At 38.7% G+C, this 22,245-nt stretch overlaps 5 protein-coding genes across 6 annotated transcripts; 2 read left to right on the top strand and 3 right to left on the bottom strand.

The window, feature by feature from the left end:
- Positions 1–1,412: 1,412 nt before the first annotated feature.
- On the top strand, positions 1,413–4,400 carry LOC103450462 (proteasome subunit alpha type-1-A-like). The gene is made up of 2 exons (XM_008389817.4): positions 1,413–1,989; positions 3,632–4,400. Exons 1-2 carry the CDS (start codon positions 1,639–1,641, stop codon positions 4,139–4,141), a joined length of 861 nt encoding a protein of 286 aa, XP_008388039.1. The 5' UTR covers positions 1,413–1,638; the 3' UTR covers positions 4,142–4,400.
- A 335-nt stretch (positions 4,401–4,735) lies between these two features.
- On the bottom strand, positions 4,736–7,869 carry LOC103450461 (uncharacterized). Its single transcript, XM_029094117.2, has 8 exons — positions 7,309–7,869; positions 6,864–7,127; positions 6,687–6,764; positions 6,509–6,547; positions 6,253–6,360; positions 5,630–5,727; positions 5,360–5,480; positions 4,736–5,274 (listed from the first exon to the last, which is right to left on the bottom strand). Exons 1-8 carry the CDS (start codon positions 7,462–7,464, stop codon positions 5,026–5,028), a joined length of 1,113 nt encoding a protein of 370 aa, XP_028949950.1. The 5' UTR covers positions 7,465–7,869; the 3' UTR covers positions 4,736–5,025.
- Positions 7,870–8,611: 742 nt separating this feature from the next.
- Positions 8,612–12,096, bottom strand: LOC103450460 (gamma carbonic anhydrase 1, mitochondrial). Of its 2 annotated transcripts, XM_008389815.4 has the most exons (5): positions 11,809–12,096; positions 11,023–11,166; positions 9,938–10,063; positions 9,677–9,828; positions 8,612–9,141 (listed from the first exon to the last, which is right to left on the bottom strand). In XM_008389815.4, exons 1-5 carry the CDS (start codon positions 11,921–11,923, stop codon positions 8,860–8,862), a joined length of 819 nt encoding a protein of 272 aa, XP_008388037.1. In that variant the 5' UTR covers positions 11,924–12,096; the 3' UTR covers positions 8,612–8,859. The 2 variants fall into 2 exon arrangements, with proteins under 2 accessions (XP_008388037.1, XP_070669754.1); XM_070813653.1 differs by lacking the exon at positions 11,023–11,166 and having other exon boundaries at positions 11,809–12,055.
- A 494-nt stretch (positions 12,097–12,590) lies between these two features.
- Positions 12,591–14,600, top strand: LOC103450459 (protein RER1B). Its single transcript, XM_008389814.4, has 4 exons — positions 12,591–12,844; positions 13,131–13,490; positions 14,059–14,239; positions 14,362–14,600. The coding sequence occupies exons 2-4, from the start codon at positions 13,141–13,143 to the stop codon at positions 14,401–14,403; spliced, it is 573 nt and encodes a 190-aa protein (XP_008388036.3). The 5' UTR covers positions 12,591–12,844; positions 13,131–13,140; the 3' UTR covers positions 14,404–14,600.
- A 1,964-nt stretch (positions 14,601–16,564) lies between these two features.
- Positions 16,565–18,933, bottom strand: LOC103450457 (phenylcoumaran benzylic ether reductase Betv6). The gene is made up of 5 exons (XM_008389811.4): positions 18,338–18,933; positions 18,124–18,258; positions 17,629–17,866; positions 17,166–17,369; positions 16,565–16,999 (listed from the first exon to the last, which is right to left on the bottom strand). Exons 1-5 carry the CDS (start codon positions 18,518–18,520, stop codon positions 16,833–16,835), a joined length of 927 nt encoding a protein of 308 aa, XP_008388033.3. The 5' UTR covers positions 18,521–18,933; the 3' UTR covers positions 16,565–16,832.
- Positions 18,934–22,245: the final 3,312 nt, after the last annotated feature.

The following is a 22,245-nucleotide window of genomic DNA, read 5'->3' on the forward strand; positions in this document are numbered from 1 at the left end:
TAGAAAGAGAAAAAAAGATTCCCCCCCTTTTCCTCTTTCGATTTTCTCTTTAGCTTAGTGTCTGTCTACGAACAGCGTTGTTGAACATGCTTTAATTTGTCGATGGAATTTCACAAATACCCTAACTGGGAGAATAACTTGGCTATCATCGGCTCTATATTTCGACCTTTGTTTATCATGCATCATGTAAAAATATTCGGATATACACTAATTAAATATAAGTTATTCTCTTACGATGGAGGAATTTGTATGCAACTTAATATGACAGAGTTAGAACATGTGGCGAGGGTCTTGAACGGACGTGTGAGGGTGGCACACTCAGCCTTAATAAAAATTTTCCTTTGTTGCATGAAAGTTTTTCTCATATTTCCGAAAAAAAATGAAATAAAACATTAACACAATGTTTTAAGAGTCATTAGGCGGTAGTCGAATGGCAGGAAGGAGCCTAGTGCCTAGAGGTCTAGGCGGGGAGGCCTAGGCCTGGACCCATCCCGCTAAAATTTGATTTTCATTTAGAGATTAGAGTTAGTTTTATATAAATGGGATGCTTGTTAATCAATTGAGAACTATTCAATCAAGAAGTAGTCTTTTCGGTTTGTGTAGTATTCTTGACAATTCTGTAGTTCTTTTGTTGTATAAAGTTTTATATTATGTTAGTTAATTGCGTACTCTGATTTTCAACTAAAAGAAAATAAAACGTTAAATAATTAAGAAAAAGTATAAAAAACAAAAGGTCGACAAAGAGGTAGATGGTAGGGTTCATCTAGAGAGGAAAAAAGGATACAAAACGATAAGTCTGAGAGAGAAATGACGCCGTCTAGGTTTAGATAATATCAAGGCAAATCATTATCTTCTTCGCTAGTCTGTCATTGGCTCTGCAACTAAAAGTTTTTCAGATTCAGTTCTCCACATAAGCCAGCCCATTTCCGCCTACTCCAGTCTAGCCCCAGCTATTCCCACCTAACCCCGTCTAGTCCTTTTTCGATTCTCGCCTATGACAAAATTGCGGTTGTTAGCCACCGCCTAGAGCCTATGCAGCCGACTAGTGCTATGTTCCAACCACTGCTTACCATATATAATGGACTGGTAGACCATGTTCAATTACATTTTGGGCTCAAAGTCCAATTCCATGGACTAGACTTTTTCTTAGATTTATAGTCAACGCAACAATCCATAGACCAAATATTGGGTCATAGGCCCAATAAGCCACCTGGACTCAGACCTAAACATTTTAATTCTCGATAAAAAAAAAGAAAACTAATAGAAATAATTTGAAAATTTTGAGTTTTAATCAAAATGACAAAAATATGTTGCATGTAAATAGTGTCAGAAGTGATTTTTTAGAGTAAAAATATTTTTTTCAATAAAAATAAATAATATCGAAAGTATTTTGTTAAAACTTGTTAAAAAAAATCATCTTCTTTTCTTTTCATTATTTACCAATTAATTTACCAATTACTTGCAAGGAGAAAAGGAAAGCACAAAAAAAACCCTCTCCCGGTTCGTCTCAGAGAGAGAGCGTCGGTGTCTCACTTGCTTGAACAAAAAGAAAACCCCAACAAAAATCCTCACAGCTTCACCGAGAGAGAGAGCTGTGATTTCTTCTTAGAGAGAGAAACAAAAAACGACGCTGTAAAGATGTTCAGGAACCAATACGACACCGACGTGACGACGTGGAGCCCCGCCGGGCGGCTCTTCCAGGTGGAGTACGCGATGGAGGCCGTCAAGCAAGGCTCCGCCGCCATTGGGCTCCGATCCAAAACCCACGTTGTCCTCGCCTGCGTTAACAAGGCCAACTCCGAGCTCTCTTCCCACCAGAAGAAGATCTTCAAGGTGGACGACCACATCGGCGTCGCCATTGCTGGGCTTACAGCCGACGGCCGTGTCCTCTCCCGGTACATGCGATCGGAGGCCATTAACTACAATTACACCTATGAGTCCCCGCTCCCCGTCGGGCGACTCGTGGTTCAGCTCGCCGATAAGGCTCAGGTGCGTCGCGTAGCAGTACCCCTATTTTTTTTTTTTTTTTGTGAGTGGGTTTTGTGACTTGTGCTTATTGGATCGGGGAATTGGGGATTTAGGGTTTTGCTGGAGGTGGTAGTTGGAAATTCTTAATTTTCTGGAGGTTTCTGAGAAAATTGACGGTTAAAGATGCAAAATTGGTGTTCGATTTCGGTGTTTTACCTGTTCTAGTAGAATTGTAGACTTCCTTCAACTCAATCAAGTGGTAGGATTGTTGTTATCTTACTGGAAACCAAAATTAGATCCCCTGAGAAAGAAATTGGGTTGTTAAGACTCAACAACTAGGGTTTTAACCAGAGTTAGCTGCTTAGGGTTCCCTTCTGTCGAAGTTCTCAATGCATATCAAACAACTCAAGGATCACATTTTATTATTTCGTTTGCTTTTTAAGTTTATCTGAGTAGCATATGGTCAAGTTTTCGAGCGTGATAAGATAAGCTATTTGGGTTTGGATTGGGTTGGACTTTTGTATAACCGGTAGTGTAGGAATTCTTGTGACCATGAAGAACTTTGACCTTTTATTCGAAAGTGTGTTGTTTGGTTTGGGAAATTAATGCAAAATTTGACTTGTGAAGAATGAAACTATTCTTTGAATATATGTCATGCTGAATCATGGTATTTCAGAATCATCTTGAAACAATTGGCATGCACTTTTTCTGTTTTCGTCTCTAAATAACCAAGCTGACTAAACTAATGAGTGAGAACTGAAAAAGAAAATAAGGATTTGCAATTGAGACCTCAGATATATGTGGTATACATGTACATTATGCGCTTCAATAAAATGTTGGCACCATGTAGAAAGGACTTGCGTAGGAAAGGAAAGTATGAAAGTGATTGGATTGAACAGGGTCTCATATTTTCGTATTTGTTTCTGGAACCCATTGCTTGTGTAATTAGTAGTTGGCTTGTTGTTTTACGCTAATAGCTACTGTTTGTAGGTAGTTGCATAAACATTCAGAGTTTTATTCTTCTGTGTATCGTGAACGAATTTATGTATAATACAATTTATAACAAATGTATTTTATTTGCATTGCAGACTGAATTCTGAGATAAGAAATTTCTCCTCCCCCCTCTCTTTGTGCATACACTCACCTGTGCATATTCATTTATCTTTCAATCTCGTAGTTGAATTTGTTTTCGACTTGATATACAGAGGTTTCTCTTTCCCTAAAAGATGAGAATATCTGCATATTCTTATTCCTTCATTTCACAATTTTGTGGAAATACTAGTGTATGGATTCAGTAGAATGGTGATGTTTCTTGTTGTGATTAAGGAGCTCATTCTTACCAATCATATCATCTGTAGTTCATCACAATATGATTTCAGTGACCGTAGAAGTGAGTTGGAGTGATGGACTCTAGATTAAGGATGGGGTTTTGGTATTATTAGATGTTGAATCTGTCTGTCTCCTGAATTCTACCGTTTCGTAGAAGCTAAACTTTGCAAAACTGCCACAAAAAAGCAAACAAACTTACTGATGCCTCTTCAGTATTTATATTTGGTCTCTCTTATCAGTTATCCTCCTCCATGTATACAACTACCAGTGTCTGTTGAACATCCATTTGGAGAGACCTTTTTGGTATTTTAATTATTTACCCTGTGGATGACAGGTCTGTACCCAACGCTCATGGAAGCGACCGTATGGAGTTGGACTATTAGTAGGTGGGTTGGATGAGTCTGGAGCTCACCTGTATTACAACTGCCCAAGTGGAAACTACTTCGAATACCAGGCTTTTGCAATAGGGTCTCGCTCACAAGCTGCAAAGACATACTTGGAACGCAGGTTTGAGAATTTCACAGGCTCTACAAGGGAGGATCTGATCAAGGATGCCCTCATTGCAACAAGGGAAACCTTGCAGGGAGAAAAACTGAGAAGTTCCATATGCACAATTGCTGTGGTTGGAGTTGGGGAGCCATTCCATATATTGGATCAGGACACCGTCCAGAAGTTGATTGATGCATTTGAGATTGTGCAGGATGAGGCTCCTGCTGCTGAACCCGATGCTGGTGCTGAGCCTGCTGCAGCTGCAGAAGAGGGTGAGGGCTCTGGCGCTGGCGCTGGCGCTGGCGCTGACCAGGCAGCAGTTCCCGAACCGGATGTAGCTCCCATGGATATCTGAGGATGATAGATAGAAGCAGTTGTCTTTCCATCCCTTCAATGAGGTTTTCTTGCAGTATGTGGTTCTTAAGAGTATGGATGGTATTGGAGAAGATTACAATCTTCTGGTGAACATTTGCCGTTTCTTTTTCTTCTCTTATAAACATTTTGAAAGTGGCTTCTGGTTAGATCGACTTTACATTCAATGTTTACCGTTACGATACAGTTATTGAACCTTATTGCTGTCGGAAAACTCGATTTTTATTGAATCGTTTACTGTCTGTGTTGTGCTTGTGATATTTTAACGTTAGAAAGTGGATAAAATCTTGCAAGTTATGCAACTTAAGTGGAAAACGATGGACTTCATATATTTTGTGCATCCACAAGCTTTTAGAGCGAAGTTCTGTTTTTTATTACCACTTGCGTCACATCGTAGAGGGAGTTTAGTCGTTAAGTGGTTGCTTAATCTGTTTAACGGTTAAAATTACCATCCCTATTTAAACAGTTGGTTCAATTTTAATGGAAAACGAGACGCATCGGAAACAACATTGATGTGCAGCGTAATAGAATGAGGACGACATCGATTGAATTGAAAGAAAGACAACGACACTACAACTTCCATAATAACAAGTAAAAACTTGCAAAAACATGTAGTAAATCAACACATAATTATTCAGGATTGCAGGTTTAAACCAAAAGCAAAAACAAGAGTTACAAGAAAAGCCTAAAAAACTGTTCAGGTTCCTCTTCCTGATGTTCTTCCATCGTAATCGTATGCCGTCGTTAAGTCAGCTTCAAGTGCAACCATAGATACCCTTACCCTTCGCTTTCGAAAAGATGTATAGTAGGCCAGTAGCCATGGACTTCGAAACAATCGCTGTTCTGATAACATAGTAACACAAAAAATCATTTGGGGACATGAGGAAGAGTGAGGCCTCTAGTCTGCATCTGCTTATACATCCATTGCCAGTTCTCGGGGGTGACTTCACCCCCGAGAGATCGAATAACAGATCCGCCACTGCAAGATCCTACTTTGCAGCACTCCTCCAGAGATAATCCCTTCACCAGTCCATACAAAAACCCACTCGCAAACAAGTCTCCTGCTCCTGTGGCGTCTACTGCATTGGCTTTCCCTATGGCTGGAACTCGCACAATCTGACATATCAAAACAAAAAATTCAGAAGATACATCGATGATCAAGATCAAGTAACACGGGGTTGAATCTTACTAAGGTTCCTACCTCTTTTCCGTGCTTTGCTATACATCCGTTGGAGCCTAACGTCACCACAGCCCAGCGGCAGTGTTTTGCCAGAAACTCAAGTGCAACATCGGGATCAGCCTTCTGTTCACCCTCGGAACCTCTACAAGAGAATTTAACACCACATTACCAGTCTGGTAGAAAAAGAAAGAAAAATCTACCGAAATGGAAGAAAAGAAGAGTCAACTTTATTTCATCAAAATTGGGGTTAACAGTTTTAACATGTTACAATTCCAACCAAATGAAAGTCACCTTAGCAACTCTGTTGCTTCATCCTCATTGGCGAAGCAGAGGTCTATGTCCCCTGACTCCAGCAGCTGTAGAAGAGGCGATCTAAAGTTGCGAACCATCTGAGTAATGTTTAAGACTATATAAGATAATCTATAGAGATCTGAAACTTGATATCAAAAGCCGAAATAAGAAAACAAAGATAAGAAACAGAACTATGTATTTTCACTTTGCTTGCAAATAAAAACTCAAGATTCTACACCAAAGCACTTGCAGCCTTATTAGTTTTCTTTAGTTACATGCAGAGAAATGCAGTGGGAGTTGGAAAGGGATTAGCCTTTCAGTTGAAAATTGTATGGGGGTTGCTACACTCTAATGAAATTTTTGTCACTCATTTGGAGGATGGGATTTGTCCAAATTTGCTGTCAAAGCAAGTTGATATCCTACTCATGACTTATTTATGGGGTGAGAGCGTTACGACACAAGATAATGCCGTCTCCAGAATAAAGATCGTACCCAGTGCACAAGGCTCCCGCTTTACGCAGGGACCATAAATAAGTCATGAGTAGGATATCAACTTGCTTTGACAGCAAATTTGGACAAATCCCATCCTCCAAATGAAAGATTCTGAAGAAAAATTCTTGTACCTCAAAACTGGCCAAGTCTAAGGACACAAAAAGACCCTCTTGTTTCGCAATTGATATAGCTGCTTGAATCACTTCCAAATTGATGATACCATACCTCAACAACAGCCACTGAAAGAAAAGAGATATCAGCATTTACATCTACAAAACCCTTTCAACTATTTAAATCATACCGTCTGCGTCTAAGTTTCACACATGGTACCGCCTAAAGCGCATTATGACACTACACTTTGTTGGAGAAAGTATAGAAGACACTTACCTTAGAGCCCTTAAAGTCTGCTCTCGTCAAGTCATCGGCCTGGATAACATAATTCTATTCTTTGTCAGCTCAATCGAAGAAGTTAGCAAAACACTGACAGCTCAAGCACACAACACACACACATGCACACAGACACGCAGATACGTATGCATATGGGCATCTAAACAGAGGCATGCACCTGAGACTGAAGTTTCACAGCACTTGAGAGACAAGGACGCATTGTCCGGTTGCCCAACGCATCCACCAAGCAAACACACTGCACCACACCAAATTACCAACAAAGCTTCAGCACTCAGCATCTACAAACTCAATCTGAAAACCCCCCAAAAAAAAGGAAATGAAGCTAAGTAATCACCTGAGCTGTGGGTCCCTTCTTCATCCTCAATCTAGAGAGGTTCACAGCATGAGAGCTCATGTTACTGACAAATAACTGGCCTTGCTCATCATCTCCACAGGCACCAATTATCCCACAGGAGACTCCGAAACCGGCACTCAGCCCTCTGATTGTATTGGCCACACTGCCGCCGGCTATGGTTTTCATTGGCAAGGAATCATCAGGATATGAAATTACATGGGGTTTCACCTCACTCAATATATGCTCAAGCTCTTCAATTGCAACCTACACCAGAAAATATGTCCCAAAAGCTGAAGTCTTCAACATTCTGATTGAATTGAGCAACAATAACAAAATCCATGATTCCAAATTGCATAAATCAATCAAAAGCACCAAAATTTACGAAACCCAAGTAGCAAAAAACAGGAAAAAGCAAGAAGAAGCTATGAAGTCAAAAGGGGTTTACAGGAATGGAGCCACCACGCTCGCCGGGGAGTTGATCGAGCAGGGACCAGTCGACGCGGGCAACATGGTCGACGAGGGCGGAAGCCTGTAGTCCCAGTACCAGAGGAGCCTCTCGCGCGGTGGAGTTGCCGGTGGCGGTCAAGGCTTCTGCACCCATTTTCCTGGCCCCTCTGGCTCTTTGGGAATTGGGACTCTGCTCCCTCTCACCGTCTGCACGCTTCGGCTTGTGGTGTGTCGTGTATTTATATACACTGCAAAGAGAGCAGGAGGCGCAGTTGCAACTTGCAAGTTGCAGATCCTCATCAAATAATTATGTTATAATCAACTTTATCACAAACAAAAAATATGAAGAAACAAACTGCACTTTCGATGATTAAAGGCGAAAATTAATTGGAGGAAAATAAATGGTAGGGCATGTAGAGGAGAGGTTTATAGGGTAGGGTTTGATTCTTTGAATGATTGGTGGGACTACTTTTTCTATGTTTTCCTGCTGAAAACACGGAGATTTCAGCTTTCTAAGATTCCGATTGGCCAATAATTGTTTTGGAAAAGATTCTATCGTGTTCATAAAATACTAAAAATTTTAAGATGCTAGGTTTTATATTTCATTTTCTCCTTCTGCGCTGTAACAGTTGGATTTCACGTTTCCAAGTTTCTAAAAAGAAAATAGAAACGACTCTTTGCGTAAATCACATTTTTAATGTAGATAGTATCGTTTGTTCAAAAAAAGAATTTAAAAAAATATGCTCCTTAAATTTCTCTCAATTGTCACCGTGTCATGTTGACACCAAAGTTTATGCAAATATAACGGCTCAAATCTCGCCCGTGCACCATTCATGCAAAAAACCATGTCATGTATTTTGTCGTAAAGCTTTCTTTTACTATGCCTGATTTAATGCATAGGCCAGTAGGCTGGGATTAGAGCTTCAGCTGCCCAGCACATGGAAAAAGTCTTTAACATATGGCCGCATACGGCGTCTCTCCCAATAAGCAGGGCGACAGATAGAACGCAATGCAGGATCCCTGCCGGTGTATGTCAGGCCGCATCCGTGGTCCGATGGTCGGACTGTAGAATTTTCCCAGCACGGTTCGTGCTTGACGATGAAGATCATCTAAGGTGCAAACTTGAATCCACCCCACATGGAAACATGGACGATCACCATCCCCATCGACCACAGAGCGTGATGCATACGATGTTTCCCGTCTTGTATTTGAGTGCAATGACAAAACAAAATAGACAAGAGAGATGTGTCATGCTATACCTTGGTATGAATAGGCAGATGAATATACAAATCAACTACAAATGGAGAAATTAGGTACCTTTGGATACGAAAAAACCCTTCATCAAACATACAAACCGCCGAAGCAGAAAATGCAGTTTCTGAGAAGCCGAGAAAGAGGAGATCCGATGGCCGGAAAAGATTCATACTTCTGCCTTAAAACAAGTCGGCTATTATTGGGAAAGGAAATGATACCTTTTCCATGTATTTGTACTTAACAAATTTCTTGGTGCCCCAAATCTCTCAAGATTTGAGTTAAACAACTAACGAAATCATTTTTGGTCCTTTGCTGCTTTATCTGGTAATACATTATCGGGAAGAATAAGTTCTGGGGGAATCTCACGAACGACACCTAGCATTGAGTCATACTCCTCATCCTTGTGGGCAAACTTCTTGCGGAGGGCCTTCTCAAACTCAATCTCATCAAACGACTTCACATTCTCAGCTGCATGGACTTGTGCAAGGTTGGTGTAATTGGTGGCTGACTGGGTGATGAAGGCTATTTCTTCATCTGTGAGCTTTCTCAGAAATTTTGCTGGGTTTCCTGCCCATACCTGTAACACAAATGTATTTTACTGCTTACTCTAAAATGAAACAAAGTTTTCAACCACAGTTGACGGTTCATGGACTGCAGAAATGAAAGATTCACTTAGCTGGTCTAGATAAAGCTGAATCCGAAACCATAACATGCAATTCCAAGCACAATCATAATTCATAGAATTCACATTAATATAGTTCTCTGACTTCCAGAAAGATCAAGAAGATAGAGATATAAGAAATATTTGGAATAACTGTTTTTTTTAATTATGTATTTCGTTGAATCTTGGGAGCAGCCTCTCCATAAATGGGGGTAAGGCTAGCCGACATTCACCTCTCCCAGACCCTGCGTAAAGCGGGAGCCTTGTGCACTGGGTACGACCTTTTATGTATTTCGTTGAATACAACGTCGAATATGTTTTAGGTCAGTGATCTGGATTCTGAATCAATAGATTCAAATTCTCAGCTACTTTTTGCATGCTTGTTAAGACTTCCAATATCCTTTGCAAATACAAGGATAAAGAGGGTCAGCATGTGGGCTTTTAGACATACCTCTCCACTGGGGATTTTTGTATTCTGTCTCACCAGGGATCCAGCAGCTACCATGGCATGTTTCTCAACGACGACGCCATCCAAAAGTGTGGCTCCCATGCCAACAAAGGCCTCATCCTCAACAGTACAGCCATGTATAACAGCACTGTGACCTGCTCAAAGCAAATTTTTGTTGCGTAATTTGTGGGATATTAATCTGAACTACTATCAGACCGACTCCAAGTTCCAATTAAACACATCTTTGACATCACATTTACTCACCTACAGTAACATTATCTCCAATAATGGTTGGTAACACCTTCCCACTTAAATTTGACTTCGCCACATGAACAAGGGAGTTGTCCTGTATGTTAGTTCCATATCCAACAACGATGTTGTTCACATCACCTAGCACAAATACAGTTTTACAAATTATCACCAAAATCCATGATTCCATAAACAAATACAGCTCATATTCACCTATATTGACAATAAACCAGATTTTCAACAGATAACTAATCTACTACAAGTACTCAGGCACTACTCTTATCAAGCTAAGCTCCATATACAGTGAGAAACATGACACAATGGAAAAGAAAATATGATAAGTGATAACTATTCCTAGTTTTATCTCGCAACTTCTGTGAAGATCATTTGATATTAAAAGAAATCCATGGTTTTTGCAAAGTGCATCAGTAACAATAAAAACGAATCTGGATATATCATGGATTTTAAAATGCCTCTCGCAAAACATTTTTTTATTCAAAAACTCTTAAAACAACTTTTTTTTTATCATTAAGGGCACCTCTTTTATTATTCAAGACATTTTTTTATTCAAAACCCTCATAGAGTGTGACTCTCTTTTTTTATGGTCCTTGTAATATAACAAATGTCCTTAATAATAAAAAAAGTTGTCCAAGTGTTTTTCGATAAAAAAAAAGTTTGAGGGACTTTATATTAGTTCTCCCTAAATCTAACAACAGATGAAGAATAAAGAGGTTCTAGATATGGAAAACATCAAGAACAAATCATCAGTTCATTAACCAACAAAAATGATAAAAAAAAAAAAGGTCGTACCCAGTGCACAAGGCTCCCGCTTTAATCAGGGTCTGGGAGAGGTGAATGTCGGCTAGCCTTACCCCCATTTATGGAGAGGCTGCTCCCAAGTCTCGAACCCGAGACCTACCGCTCATGGGCGAAGGCACTTGCCATCGCACCAAGTGCGACCTCTTAACAAAAATGATAAAAGAAAAAAAAATTAAAATAAAGCATCATAAAATGAGCGTCCTTTCTTCCAAAAGGCCCCATTGTACTTAGAAAATCATTCATACATCCGTATATTATTGTGTCTCAAAAGAAGTTCTTACCTCTTAAAACACATCCATACCATATGGAAGACCCTCTTCCCACTTGAACATCGCCAATGATGGAGGCACTTGGCGCCACAAACACATCCTTGTCAACCACAGGAGCTTTATTGAATACGTTCATCAGAGTTCTATGCTGAGACACTACAGAAAAGAACATAATCATCATCCTCATGCACAGAAAATGAAAGCAAAACCCAAAAACCGTGAATCGCCCATGTACTCAAACTAAGAATGTGCTATGCTGATTGCTGAACAATGTATTAGCTTTTCAAAATTAGGTGAACCAAACTACCAATGGGTGGACATATATTTATTTTTCCATTCTTGTTTTCTTCATTTCCTCCCCCTCCTCAATCGTAAAATTTTGAGCTTATGGCTCGACTGACTACAAACACGCCGAAAGGCCACCAATTTACCACCTTTACGAAGACCCAATTGCTTCCAATACTCAGAAATGCTCCAAAAATCTTCATTTCACGTAAATGATAAATATTAACGATTTCCAGGAACGCCCATATAACAAATTTATCAAATTAATGTTGGGTTGATAATAATCTAATAGTAGAACACACTATCTAATTCTACAATTACCCATCAAATCAAATGAAAAGCAAAGCCCTAGACTTCATGCTAATTCAACAGCTGCGATGTCGAAATCAATAGGAAATGCGAACCAAACAGCCCCTAAATTACCAAAATCATACAAAATAAATCAAATTCGAAATTAAGAGCTTGAGCTGAAAAGATGGGATCTAGGGTTCGAGAGAAAGGGCTTAGGCTTACGCTGCTCTTTGAAGTAGTAGCTGCCCTGGAGGCTGCTGCCGAGGCGATCAATGGCCTGGCCCGTCTCCCGAATCCAGAATCCGACAGTGTATATTGCTCGTCCTAAAGTCCCCATCTTTTTCTCACTTTCTCCGCCGGCTACCACCAGCTCCTCCGCTCACTGCCACCCTCTCCGACTCTCTGACGTGATTTGAAGCAGGCCGGAGAAAAACGAAGGTAATGGCCCAAATGACCGGGTAGGGTAGAATATCTCATATTCCAAAGCCATGGGAGGGTATAACAGAATTTTCCCTTCCCGGCAACTGAAGTTACCAAAACATCCCCGGTTTCTATTTAATTGGAGCCAACAAACTTGATTAACTATAATTCAAATGTTTAGATTGACTTGTGTCCTAATTTAAGGTGGGCTAAAGAAATTTCTTTAGTAATGAAAATTATGTATACTCATTGTCAATAGCATTCGAGTCTCATTAATCCGATCGGAAAGACATATATCCCAATAAAAGAGATGTACTAGAGGGAAATTCAAATTCATATTCATAAGGACAGATGAAGAAATAGTCCATTTGAAATGTGATGGGATACCTCTTGCTTCATAATAAAAAGGATCAATCATGATTTTTTTTCTAATAGATGATATTAATTATATTAAAGAGAGATTCTACCTCATAAAATATTAGTAATAATGTAATTTAAATTCGCGTTTGATGATAATTGAACATAAGATAATAATAATCATGTTGAAAGGCTTTAATTAACCGCTAAGCCGAAAGGCCATTTAAAGGACGCGGTTAATTTGCCAAACACGAAGCTGTGCGTTTCGATGCCTTTAATCGCGCGCACGCAATTGAGGTCTAGCGTGCGACGTTCTTCCTCATTTCGATTTTCCTGGAAAAAGGAAACAGATAAGAAACGAACAATCGCACCGACATTAACTAGTAAATAAGCTTACGAAATTCACACAGATCCGCTTAGAAATTTGGATTACAGTTAGATTCTCTCAGCGGATCCAAAACACACTTCAATTTTCTTCAAGGTAAAGATTTGTTCCTATTTTTCTATTTTTCCTGAACTAAATTATTGGGTTTTTTTATTATATAGTATTAAAAAAATTCCTTTTTTTTTTAAAAATTTATTTTCCTTAGAAAGATGTTTGATTCCAAACTGGGTTTGTGAAACTATTAGGTTTTGATTCCCCAGAAATGTGAATTGTTAGGACCGAATTAATAGTTCTCTAGAGGTGAATCGGCTGATTAATTTTCTCGGGAACCAAACAGAATCTAATCTTTTGATTTGGGCTATTGCTTTTGATGGATGTTCAGGAAAATATTGATGGAAGGAGTTGAGGGCGGCGATGCTGGGTCGGCAGTGGCGCCGTTGGCGAAGTGGAGAGACGAATTTTCAAGGACATTTCAGTACTACTTGGACCGGTCGACCCCGAACCCGGTTCACAGGTGGCTGGGGACTCTTGCTGTGGCGGTGGTTTACGTGCTCCGAGTTTACTATATTCAAGGGTTCTACATTGTGTCATACGGCCTGGGAATCTATATCTTGAATCTGTTGATTGGTTTTCTGTCACCAAAGGTTGATCCAGAGCTCGAAGCGGACGGGGCTTCCCTGCCAACCCGAGGTTCCGATGAGTTTAAGCCGTTCATTCGCCGCCTTCCCGAGTTCAAATTCTGGTAATTGAACAACTTCCTTAGTGGAATTGTGAGAGTTGCATTGTATATGTACTTGCTATGGGTTTTTGGGTGTGCTCTAAAGTAGGTGTTGTGGCTGATTTAAATGTTTGAGTAGCACTTATATGACTGCTACATTAGATCATACCAAAAAACCCCGGGCTTAGGAAGGCGGGGTTCTGGCTATTTGTATGTATGCTTTAAAATTTGTACACTTGTATGGATGGTAGAAGTGTGAACTTAATAAGAAGCTTGATAACTCAACAGGATCTTTTAGCATTAACATGGTTCCGCTGATGGCACCTCATCGACAATAGGAGTGAAAAATATATGGAGGATAGTGGGGTTCTTATGAAGCAGCTCTTGATAGCACTGAATGGAAGTTAGGATTGTGTGAATGACTTCAGCAGTCGAGATTCTTCTTTCTCGATTTGAAAATAGTCATTGACAACATGTTGTTTACCGTAACATATACGTAATTGCAATTAATGCGTGCTTGTATGTGTTCAGTAGGTTTTTATGACTGCTAACTGAGACTCAGTAATTTATGCTCTTGTTTGTGTGGTTTTAGGTATTCCATTACAAAGGCTTTCTGTATCGCCTTTCTGATGACCTTCTTCTCCGCGTTTGACGTCCCTGTTTTCTGGCCCATTCTCCTCTGTTATTGGATCGTTCTTTTTGCTCTTACAATGAAGCGCCAGATAATGCACATGATTAAGTACAAATATGTACCATTCAGCATCGGAAAACAGGTGAGAGGTCTAGATTGTTGTTCAGCCACCATTTACCTTTTTTCCCTAAAGCAGGACCAATTGTTTATGTTGGGAGTTTCCTTAAGGTCAACATTTTGATTTGTTCCCCTTGATTATTACAGAGGTATACAGGGCAGAGACGTGCTGCAGCGAACTCAGACTGAAGCTTTGGTCGAATCAGTGAACGAAAGAAGTGCAGTGTTCGAATGTTTTTAGTTTTTCTGAACACTTTATCATGTTAATACTTGCAAAGTTCATAGATATGTTTGAATTTTGCTCACTATTAGGATAATTTGCTTACTATTAGTACTTAATGAGCCGTGAAAACTTGCATAAATTGATAATTCTCACTTGTCACTAACCTGTTCGATATTTACCTGTACTTTCGTTCTTCTTCCGCTTTACTTGCTGCTGAATTACTGAATGCCAAGTTTCGGGTATATATTATTGTCGTGGTATTAATTAAATCGAGTTATTAAGCAAGCGGGGTTATGATTAGCAGGTGTATTTGGGGATGCCAGGTAGATGTCCAAATCATGCACCTAATTGGTATAACAACCCTCCACCAACTGAACAACAAAATCACGAAGTGTAGTTGTTAATAATTTGACAAACAATTCATGTCTAATTAAGTTAGTTTTTTATAATCACATAATTATTTATGCAACGGCCAGCTAATAGTGTTCAAGGTCTCTTCTCCATCCTCTTTCTTATTTCTTCTCTCTTGTCTCTCTTTTTGTATTCCATTTCTTCTCTTAAAACCCTGGAGTCGAAGCATAATATTCTGTCTCGCTAATTAGACCGGCTTTTCTCTCTGTTCCACCCCCGACGGGCAACAAATGAGCGGGAGAATCTATGTTGTGATATTCTTCTTCTGGGCTGCTCTTACTGTCATCACCCCGACGCTTGTTTTTCTTTCCGAGACTACCAAACCCTACTTGGACTCGAATGGTAAGAGAACTGAGATTGTGAACATTTTATTGTACTCTCGGATTTCTTCGTGCTTTGAAATTGTTGTAATCTATTTTGCTTCGTGTTTGGCAGGTGAGAAAGTTGAAGGAACCAAAGGTAGAAGACTGATTGGAATCATAGGATATGAAGCACAGCGTCGACCAAGAGTTCTGCCGACTACAGAAGCCCCTGCAGCATCACCATCACCGTCACCAGCACAAGCTCCAGTTTCGGAACTAAAACCGGGTTTGGAGCGTGGAGAAACCAGTCTTGGAAAGGTCTTTTTAGAGTCATTGAGATTTCTGATCAACAATACTAAGTTCAAGTTAAATTAAGTCGGAGTCAGAGTCGGATTCTTATAGCAATTTAGGTTAGATTGTTCTTCATGCATGAAAGCTACTTCGGGGACAAAGCTCGCGCTTTTCGGTATGAGCCTCTCCGATCACCTTCGGAAGAAAAATTTAAGTGTGACATGTTAATACAAGGAAGAGAACTGCACTGGTTTCCTGTAAAATGTATGTTTGTTTCGTTTTCCGGAAAAAATGTATGTTAATACATGATTTTCACTGATGTTAGTTGTACCAAAAAGAAAGGAAACGCATAAGCTGAGGAAACATTATCTGTCAGCAAAGATATTGAATGATGGATGGTTTCTTGTCATCATATAAAGTTAAGAGACTTCGTGACACGGGGGTTGTCTCCTAAGCAAGCAAGACAAAGTTCAACTAATTGCGTTGGTTTCATAATTTGCTGCAATTTGAGGGACCAATTGTAAAATTGGCTTGTAATGTAAGGATCGATAGTGCAATCATAGAAATACGACCACCACTAGTTCTGCTCTTGTGATGATGGTTGCTTGCTCTGTGCAAGTGCTTCCTTTCGTGTGTCAAAGTCATGCGTTTTCTGTTCGTCTTCAACTTATGTTGTGCGTTTGGCCACCAAACATCATTTTCGTAACGATTATAAAGGTATAAGGGGAGGAGAGATGTTCGCTACACTGCTTGATTAGGACAGTTCTCGCACCGAGTGAGACTAGTGTGGGATCATATGAGATAAAATATTTAGGATCTCGTGTTCTTGTGATAGATGCTCCATGAACGGTGTTAATACATGGATTCTATGTTCAAAATATTTTGTAACTTAGTGACGTGTGTTTAGCTCCAAAGCATTTCATAATAGTTGCAAATTAAAAATGAGAGAAACTTCGCTAGGTCTGCTTGATTAGGTTATTGAGTGAGATCAATGTGGGGGTCATATGAGAAGATTTTGTAACTTATGAGACACACAATGCACATATGGGGGTTGTATGTTCTATATTCAAAAGATTATGTTACTTGTGAGTTCATGACGATTAACCTAGAGATAAATTGTAAATACAGCCAAGAGTATATCATCTTATTTTTATATTTCGTATCACCATGACGTGATATACACTAGGCAATTCTCAAAGTGTTTTGACATCTCTAAAAATCAAAACCAACCACAAATGTGCAGGAAAAACATGGAAATTACAATAAAACTCTGTAAATTTTGTTCTCGTCGCACACACTCTTCCGCTCAAACAACATTAACGACATTTAAAGTTATTTTTTCTGAGATATTTAGCACACATATTAGCAGAAGTCCTGTGATCTTAATCTCTTCAAACAAATTGATCAAGGTACTCATCCACGGTGGTGTACTTCACATCAGGGTAGAGCTCATAAGCCTCAACTCCGAACGACGGCTCGATTTCGAAGTTGGTATGATCTCCCTTCACAAACACTGAGTGGTTGATTGCTAATATCACATTGATTGGAATTGGGGCCTCTGCAAAACCAACAACATTAATTAATTAAACCATGATTAATTACTGCAGGAGGCTTATAACACGGTTGATTAAGAGCAATCGGCGGCTCATGCACTCGAGATCCGAGTTTGAATTCCTTCCCTTCCACTGTCGTTTGTGTCAAAAAATGGATGATTAATTACTGACCTGCAATATCCTTGAGAATTTTGTCCTCTGGGACGTAGACTTTTTCAAGAACTTTGCCAATCTTCTTCTCCCACAGGGCAACAAGCTCATTGAAGGAGTAGATGTTCTGTGGAGGCTTCAGGTAGAGGATCTTGTTCAATGTTCTTGGGTCATCAACGGCCCGGATCGTATAGGTTCCAATGTCATCTTCCTTGTTGAACACAGCTGCAACATTAACAAAAAATATAGAGCATATTTGAGATCAAATCAATTGCATACAAATAAAAGCGATTATGAACTATTCGGTAGAAAAATTAGAGTGCTTCCGAGTAGTAAAACTATTTTTGTGTACTTTGTAGAGAGGCACCTAGCAAGTACTTCTTCATGAACAACCTCCCAAGTGCCTTTAGTAAAAGTACTTATAACATAATTGCTTATGAATATAATCACTTACGAACAGAAGTACTTTCGTTGACATTGTTACCTTTCGGGTTTCCGTCCCCTAAGATGGTGACTTTGTCTCTGGGTGGAGAAGTGGCACCTGGCTGTGCCAATGAGGGCAGAAAGTAGCCAGCAAAGCAGTTGCTGGAGACATAAGTGTAGGGGATGCCCTCGGCCTCAATAGCACGCCGGATTTGGACCTTGAGGTCGAACGTAGACTTGGCTGGTTCAACTGCATGCACTCGATCCACATCGTTTCCGAACTCCGACGGGAAGAATCTCTGCATAAAATACAGGACAAGTTATATTTATATTAATCCCCATAGTTTTGCAAATCTTTCACCTAAAAACCCCTAAATTAGAAGGCGACAAAACTTGGATCAGACTGTCTGATAATTTTAAGTTGTCAAATGATTTTCACATGGATTATCACTAACAAGCATATTGACACTATGACATATTAATATTAGATACTCGAATATGTCACTTGATCAGACAACCTCACCGATAGATCCTCTGGTTAATTAGAGACACCAACCTTGATATTGCCAGCTTCTTTAATGGCAGCAATGATCTTGGTTTGGTCTGCAGTTTGCATGAAACCCACCGTCGATATCACAACATCCACCTGTTTGATCGCCTTCACCAAACTCTCATGGTCATAAAGATCTCCCTGCATATTAATCACCATAATTAACTACCATAACATAATTAACTTAAACACAAAGAGAGATTAATATGAATATGCGTACGTAGAGCAAAGTGACACCCAAGTTCTTGAACTTCTCAATGAGGTTAGCCTTGGCAGGGTCTTTGACCGTGCTCTCTCTAACCAGAGCAAAGGTTGGATGGCCGGCCTTTGCGCTCGCTTCGACGACAAACTTTCCGATGTAGCCAGTGCCTCCGATGATCAAAATCTTACTCTTTTCCGCCATTGGAATTTCGAAAAAAGAATCTCAAATTCTTCTTCTTTTCCCTTGTTTTTTCTTTTGTGCGTGTACTTTTGAAGTTGTGAAGTGAATAAAAGTAGCAAGAGCACAATTTATGGACGAAATTATATAATATTATATCACATGCTTCTAGATAGGAAAGAAAATGGTGGGATTGACTGTTTACCTTATTTTTCTTGGAGGTGGATTATCTGCCCTCCAATTTCTATACTCTTCCCATTTCTTTCTGTTTATATGGTCACGGTTAAGTCACGTCAATATTTTATATTATTTTTTATAATAATAATAAAACAAAAAGTAATAGGAATATAAAATATTGACGTGGATTAATCGTGATTACACAAAACAGGAGGGAATGAGAAGAGTATGGAAATGGAAGGGTAAACAATCCACCTCCATTTTTCTTTGTTTGTTTGACTTTATGAGAATATTGTTGAGAGCTTACCTACCGTGGGACAGGAACAGCTACAAAGGTATTGGATCAAAATTTCTTTATAATTTTGCTTAATTTAGAAGCAAAAAATACTAGGTGAAAAGTTATAACTACCCTCGTAAAGCTGTTCAAGAAAAGGGTTGGTAAGGGCAAACCGGACTATTGCACTTGTTATTCCAGATTCATACTTTACTCCTAACGTGATCAAGACGTTATTGTCGTTGTGTAACCACTAATTAAAGAATTAGTAAAAAATATAGAAAGTTCAAGGACAATATAAATACAAGTATAGTTGAAAAGAAAATACAACAAATACGTTCAAAAAGGACAATATAACTTAGATCATGGTCTGTTATTTAGTACTACGGTCTAATAGTATTCTTTTTTATTTATAGGTGAGATATCTTAAGTTCAAATTTCATGAATGACGATTTTACAACCAATTTATTCTCCTACCCCTTAAATATAAATATATCATTTGTATAAAAGACCCATGACCTAATTCCATTTAAGAGAACTATTTTACTCATTAAAGATCATAATTAATAGCAAAAATAATTACAAGAATTTAGAAAAGGCACAATGATTTTTGAGTGAAGGCTAAGAAAGCGTGGTCACGCCATGTTTGTTTGCATTCAACTACTTACAAAAGGAATCATTTCATGGAAAGAAAAAAAAACATGAAGATGCAAGGAAGCTGCCCCAACCCATCCTCAAGTTCCACGAGTCATCTAAAATATAAAAATAATGTGTTTATCTCTTTCTTTTTATTTTCTTTACGTTTTTTATTGAAGCCTCTTAAAGGAATGTTTGTAAGGCTTACGATTGTGAAAGAGTATCCTAAGAACGTGGATTGTTTAAAAGTAATGTTGAACGGTTAGCCGACCAAATTATGCAACAGCTCGAAAGATTATTAAAAGCCAGTGAATAGATCTGTTATTTTTTTAAATATCTCTTCTAATTTAAAATCGTGATGTAACATCTTAACTGTCGTAGTGGAAGACATTAGAAATAAAATGAAACTTCCTTAAATAAGACTTACTTACATAAGTCTTAAGATCCTTAAATAGAAACACAACTATGACTGCCAAGAAACTCGATCTCCCAAGTCATAAGGTCCTTACAATTTAAAAATTAAATAAAAAAGAAAAAGAAAAGGTGACGGATCAAATTAATTTGCATAGGAGCCCATGATTGACGGGTCAAGCATATGGACCGACTTTTATGGGCCGTATTCTTGGGCCTTAAGGACAGCTCAGGGACTGATTTGATCATGGCCGTTTGATTTAGGGGCCGAGCTAGTGGATACATGAAACTGTGACGCAATAGTAGTGTTGGAATCGGCTTCTGATATTGGAGGTTAATTCAGAAATGCCCAATTGCGCACTGTCCACCTGCATATATGCATCCATAATATTATTAATTATTTATTTATGTTTTACAAATAAAAAATGAGAAGAAAATTATTATGCTAATTAACATGTTACCAGCCATTGCTGTTTATGATATTCTGAGCCCTAGGGCTTGTTTCAGACTTCAGTACCTGTGCCGTCCTTTGTTCTGGTCACCGGAAAAGAGCTGGATTTCTGTAATTTTCTTCTCGATATGAGTTGTGCTAGAAAAGTTGCTTATACGCGCAACAATAACATCATAAAAAGAGTATTACACACACACACACACACACACACATATATATATATATAGTGCCAGGCTGATGCAATTTGACTTCTTGTGTGCTTTCCAGTAAGCTTCAATCTCCTCCTTGATGAGTGATTGATTCCTCTTGCGCACACGTAATCTCCTGAAGAATTAAAGATTATTGCGACCCACAATTAAGTGAAATATATAATCGAACACATGGATTAATTCCAGAATAAGCTACAAATTAATACAAGTAACAGGATTAGGATTAGGATTAAATACGTGGCTTGAACTTTATTAGGACAGGTGAGTCCCGTACTGCCATGAGTGAACCCACTTCTCTTCAAATTGCTTTAACTAAACACAAATGAATAGATGATCATATATCTCTACAAATACGATCTTCAGTTCAGTTCCTCACTTTCTGTAAATTTATTGACAAGTTAATCTTATATATATATAGATACATACATATATACATGGTTGCCTTACATATATTTTCCTTCGTTCTTACCCCCCCCCCCCCCAAAAAAAAATTGCAAAAGTAATATCTTGCAAGCTAGCTAGACGCTACGTTAATAAGACTGATTTATCCACTAAGTTAACCTTTTGCGGATGAATGTTGTACGTAATACTGGCGGCAGCCCGCAGGTTTTAGATATAAGCCAGCAATACAATACTCGAGTATTTTGGACATGTATCACATGGATTTGATCCTCGCCAGATCTTCTTTGTGAGGATCCGATGATCCTTTAATCCTGTCTTTTCATCGTACATCATACGGTCAAAAAATATTTAAAATTATATTATTTAAAATTAAACACAAACAATATTTAACGAAAATTGACCGCACAATATACAATAAATAGACATAATTAAAAGATCCCCAGATCCTCACAAAAAGGATATGGCGAGGATCCTAGCTCATTTCTTTATAAAAAGAGAAAGAGTAAAAAAAAAAAAAGGAGAGACAAAATAGGAGGGGAGAGAATCCTAGTACAAGAAAGCCATTAGTTGTCAGAGTTATCAGCTTCATTAGCTAGCTGCTGATCAGCTGGAGGATGCAAGCCATAACCAGATTAATGGGCTTCATTTCTTTTGGAAGGTCTCAACGTAGTACGTGCATGCATCATGCATGCTGTCGTTCATTTTAATTTTTTTTTTCTTTAAAGTATTTTACATTAATTGCTATTTCTTTTCTTATGCATTGGGTCTGATTTCAAACCAGGGCTCCAAAGATTCTCCGCATCTTGAGTTTGTCATCTTCGTCGATTGTTCAATGTTGTGGCTCATAAATTGACCAAGTTGGTTTTATTTTTTAATTTCTTTTATAGTTGATTTGAGGAGCTTTTAGATATAATCTAGAGAGCTCTCCCTATAAATTGTATTTATTTGAATAAAATCCCTATTGTTTTGTCTCAAAATATTATTTGAAAACATTTAATTTATTTATTTCCATCTTAAATCTTAAGGGGACCCGTTCATGATACTCTTGAAATTTACGGCATGATTATTACTTGATTAGTCTAGACGTTTTTGGAGATTAATTTGGGGCAACGAACTCGAACAATTTGTAATATATTGTACAAACATTTATATAAAAGGTGGTGATCGATTGCTTTGAAACATGGCCAGA

The sequence above is a fragment of the Malus domestica genome, chromosome 15 (assembly GCF_042453785.1).
Source record: "Malus domestica chromosome 15, GDT2T_hap1".
In the NCBI taxonomy this organism is placed as follows: Eukaryota; Viridiplantae; Streptophyta; class Magnoliopsida; order Rosales; family Rosaceae; genus Malus; species Malus domestica.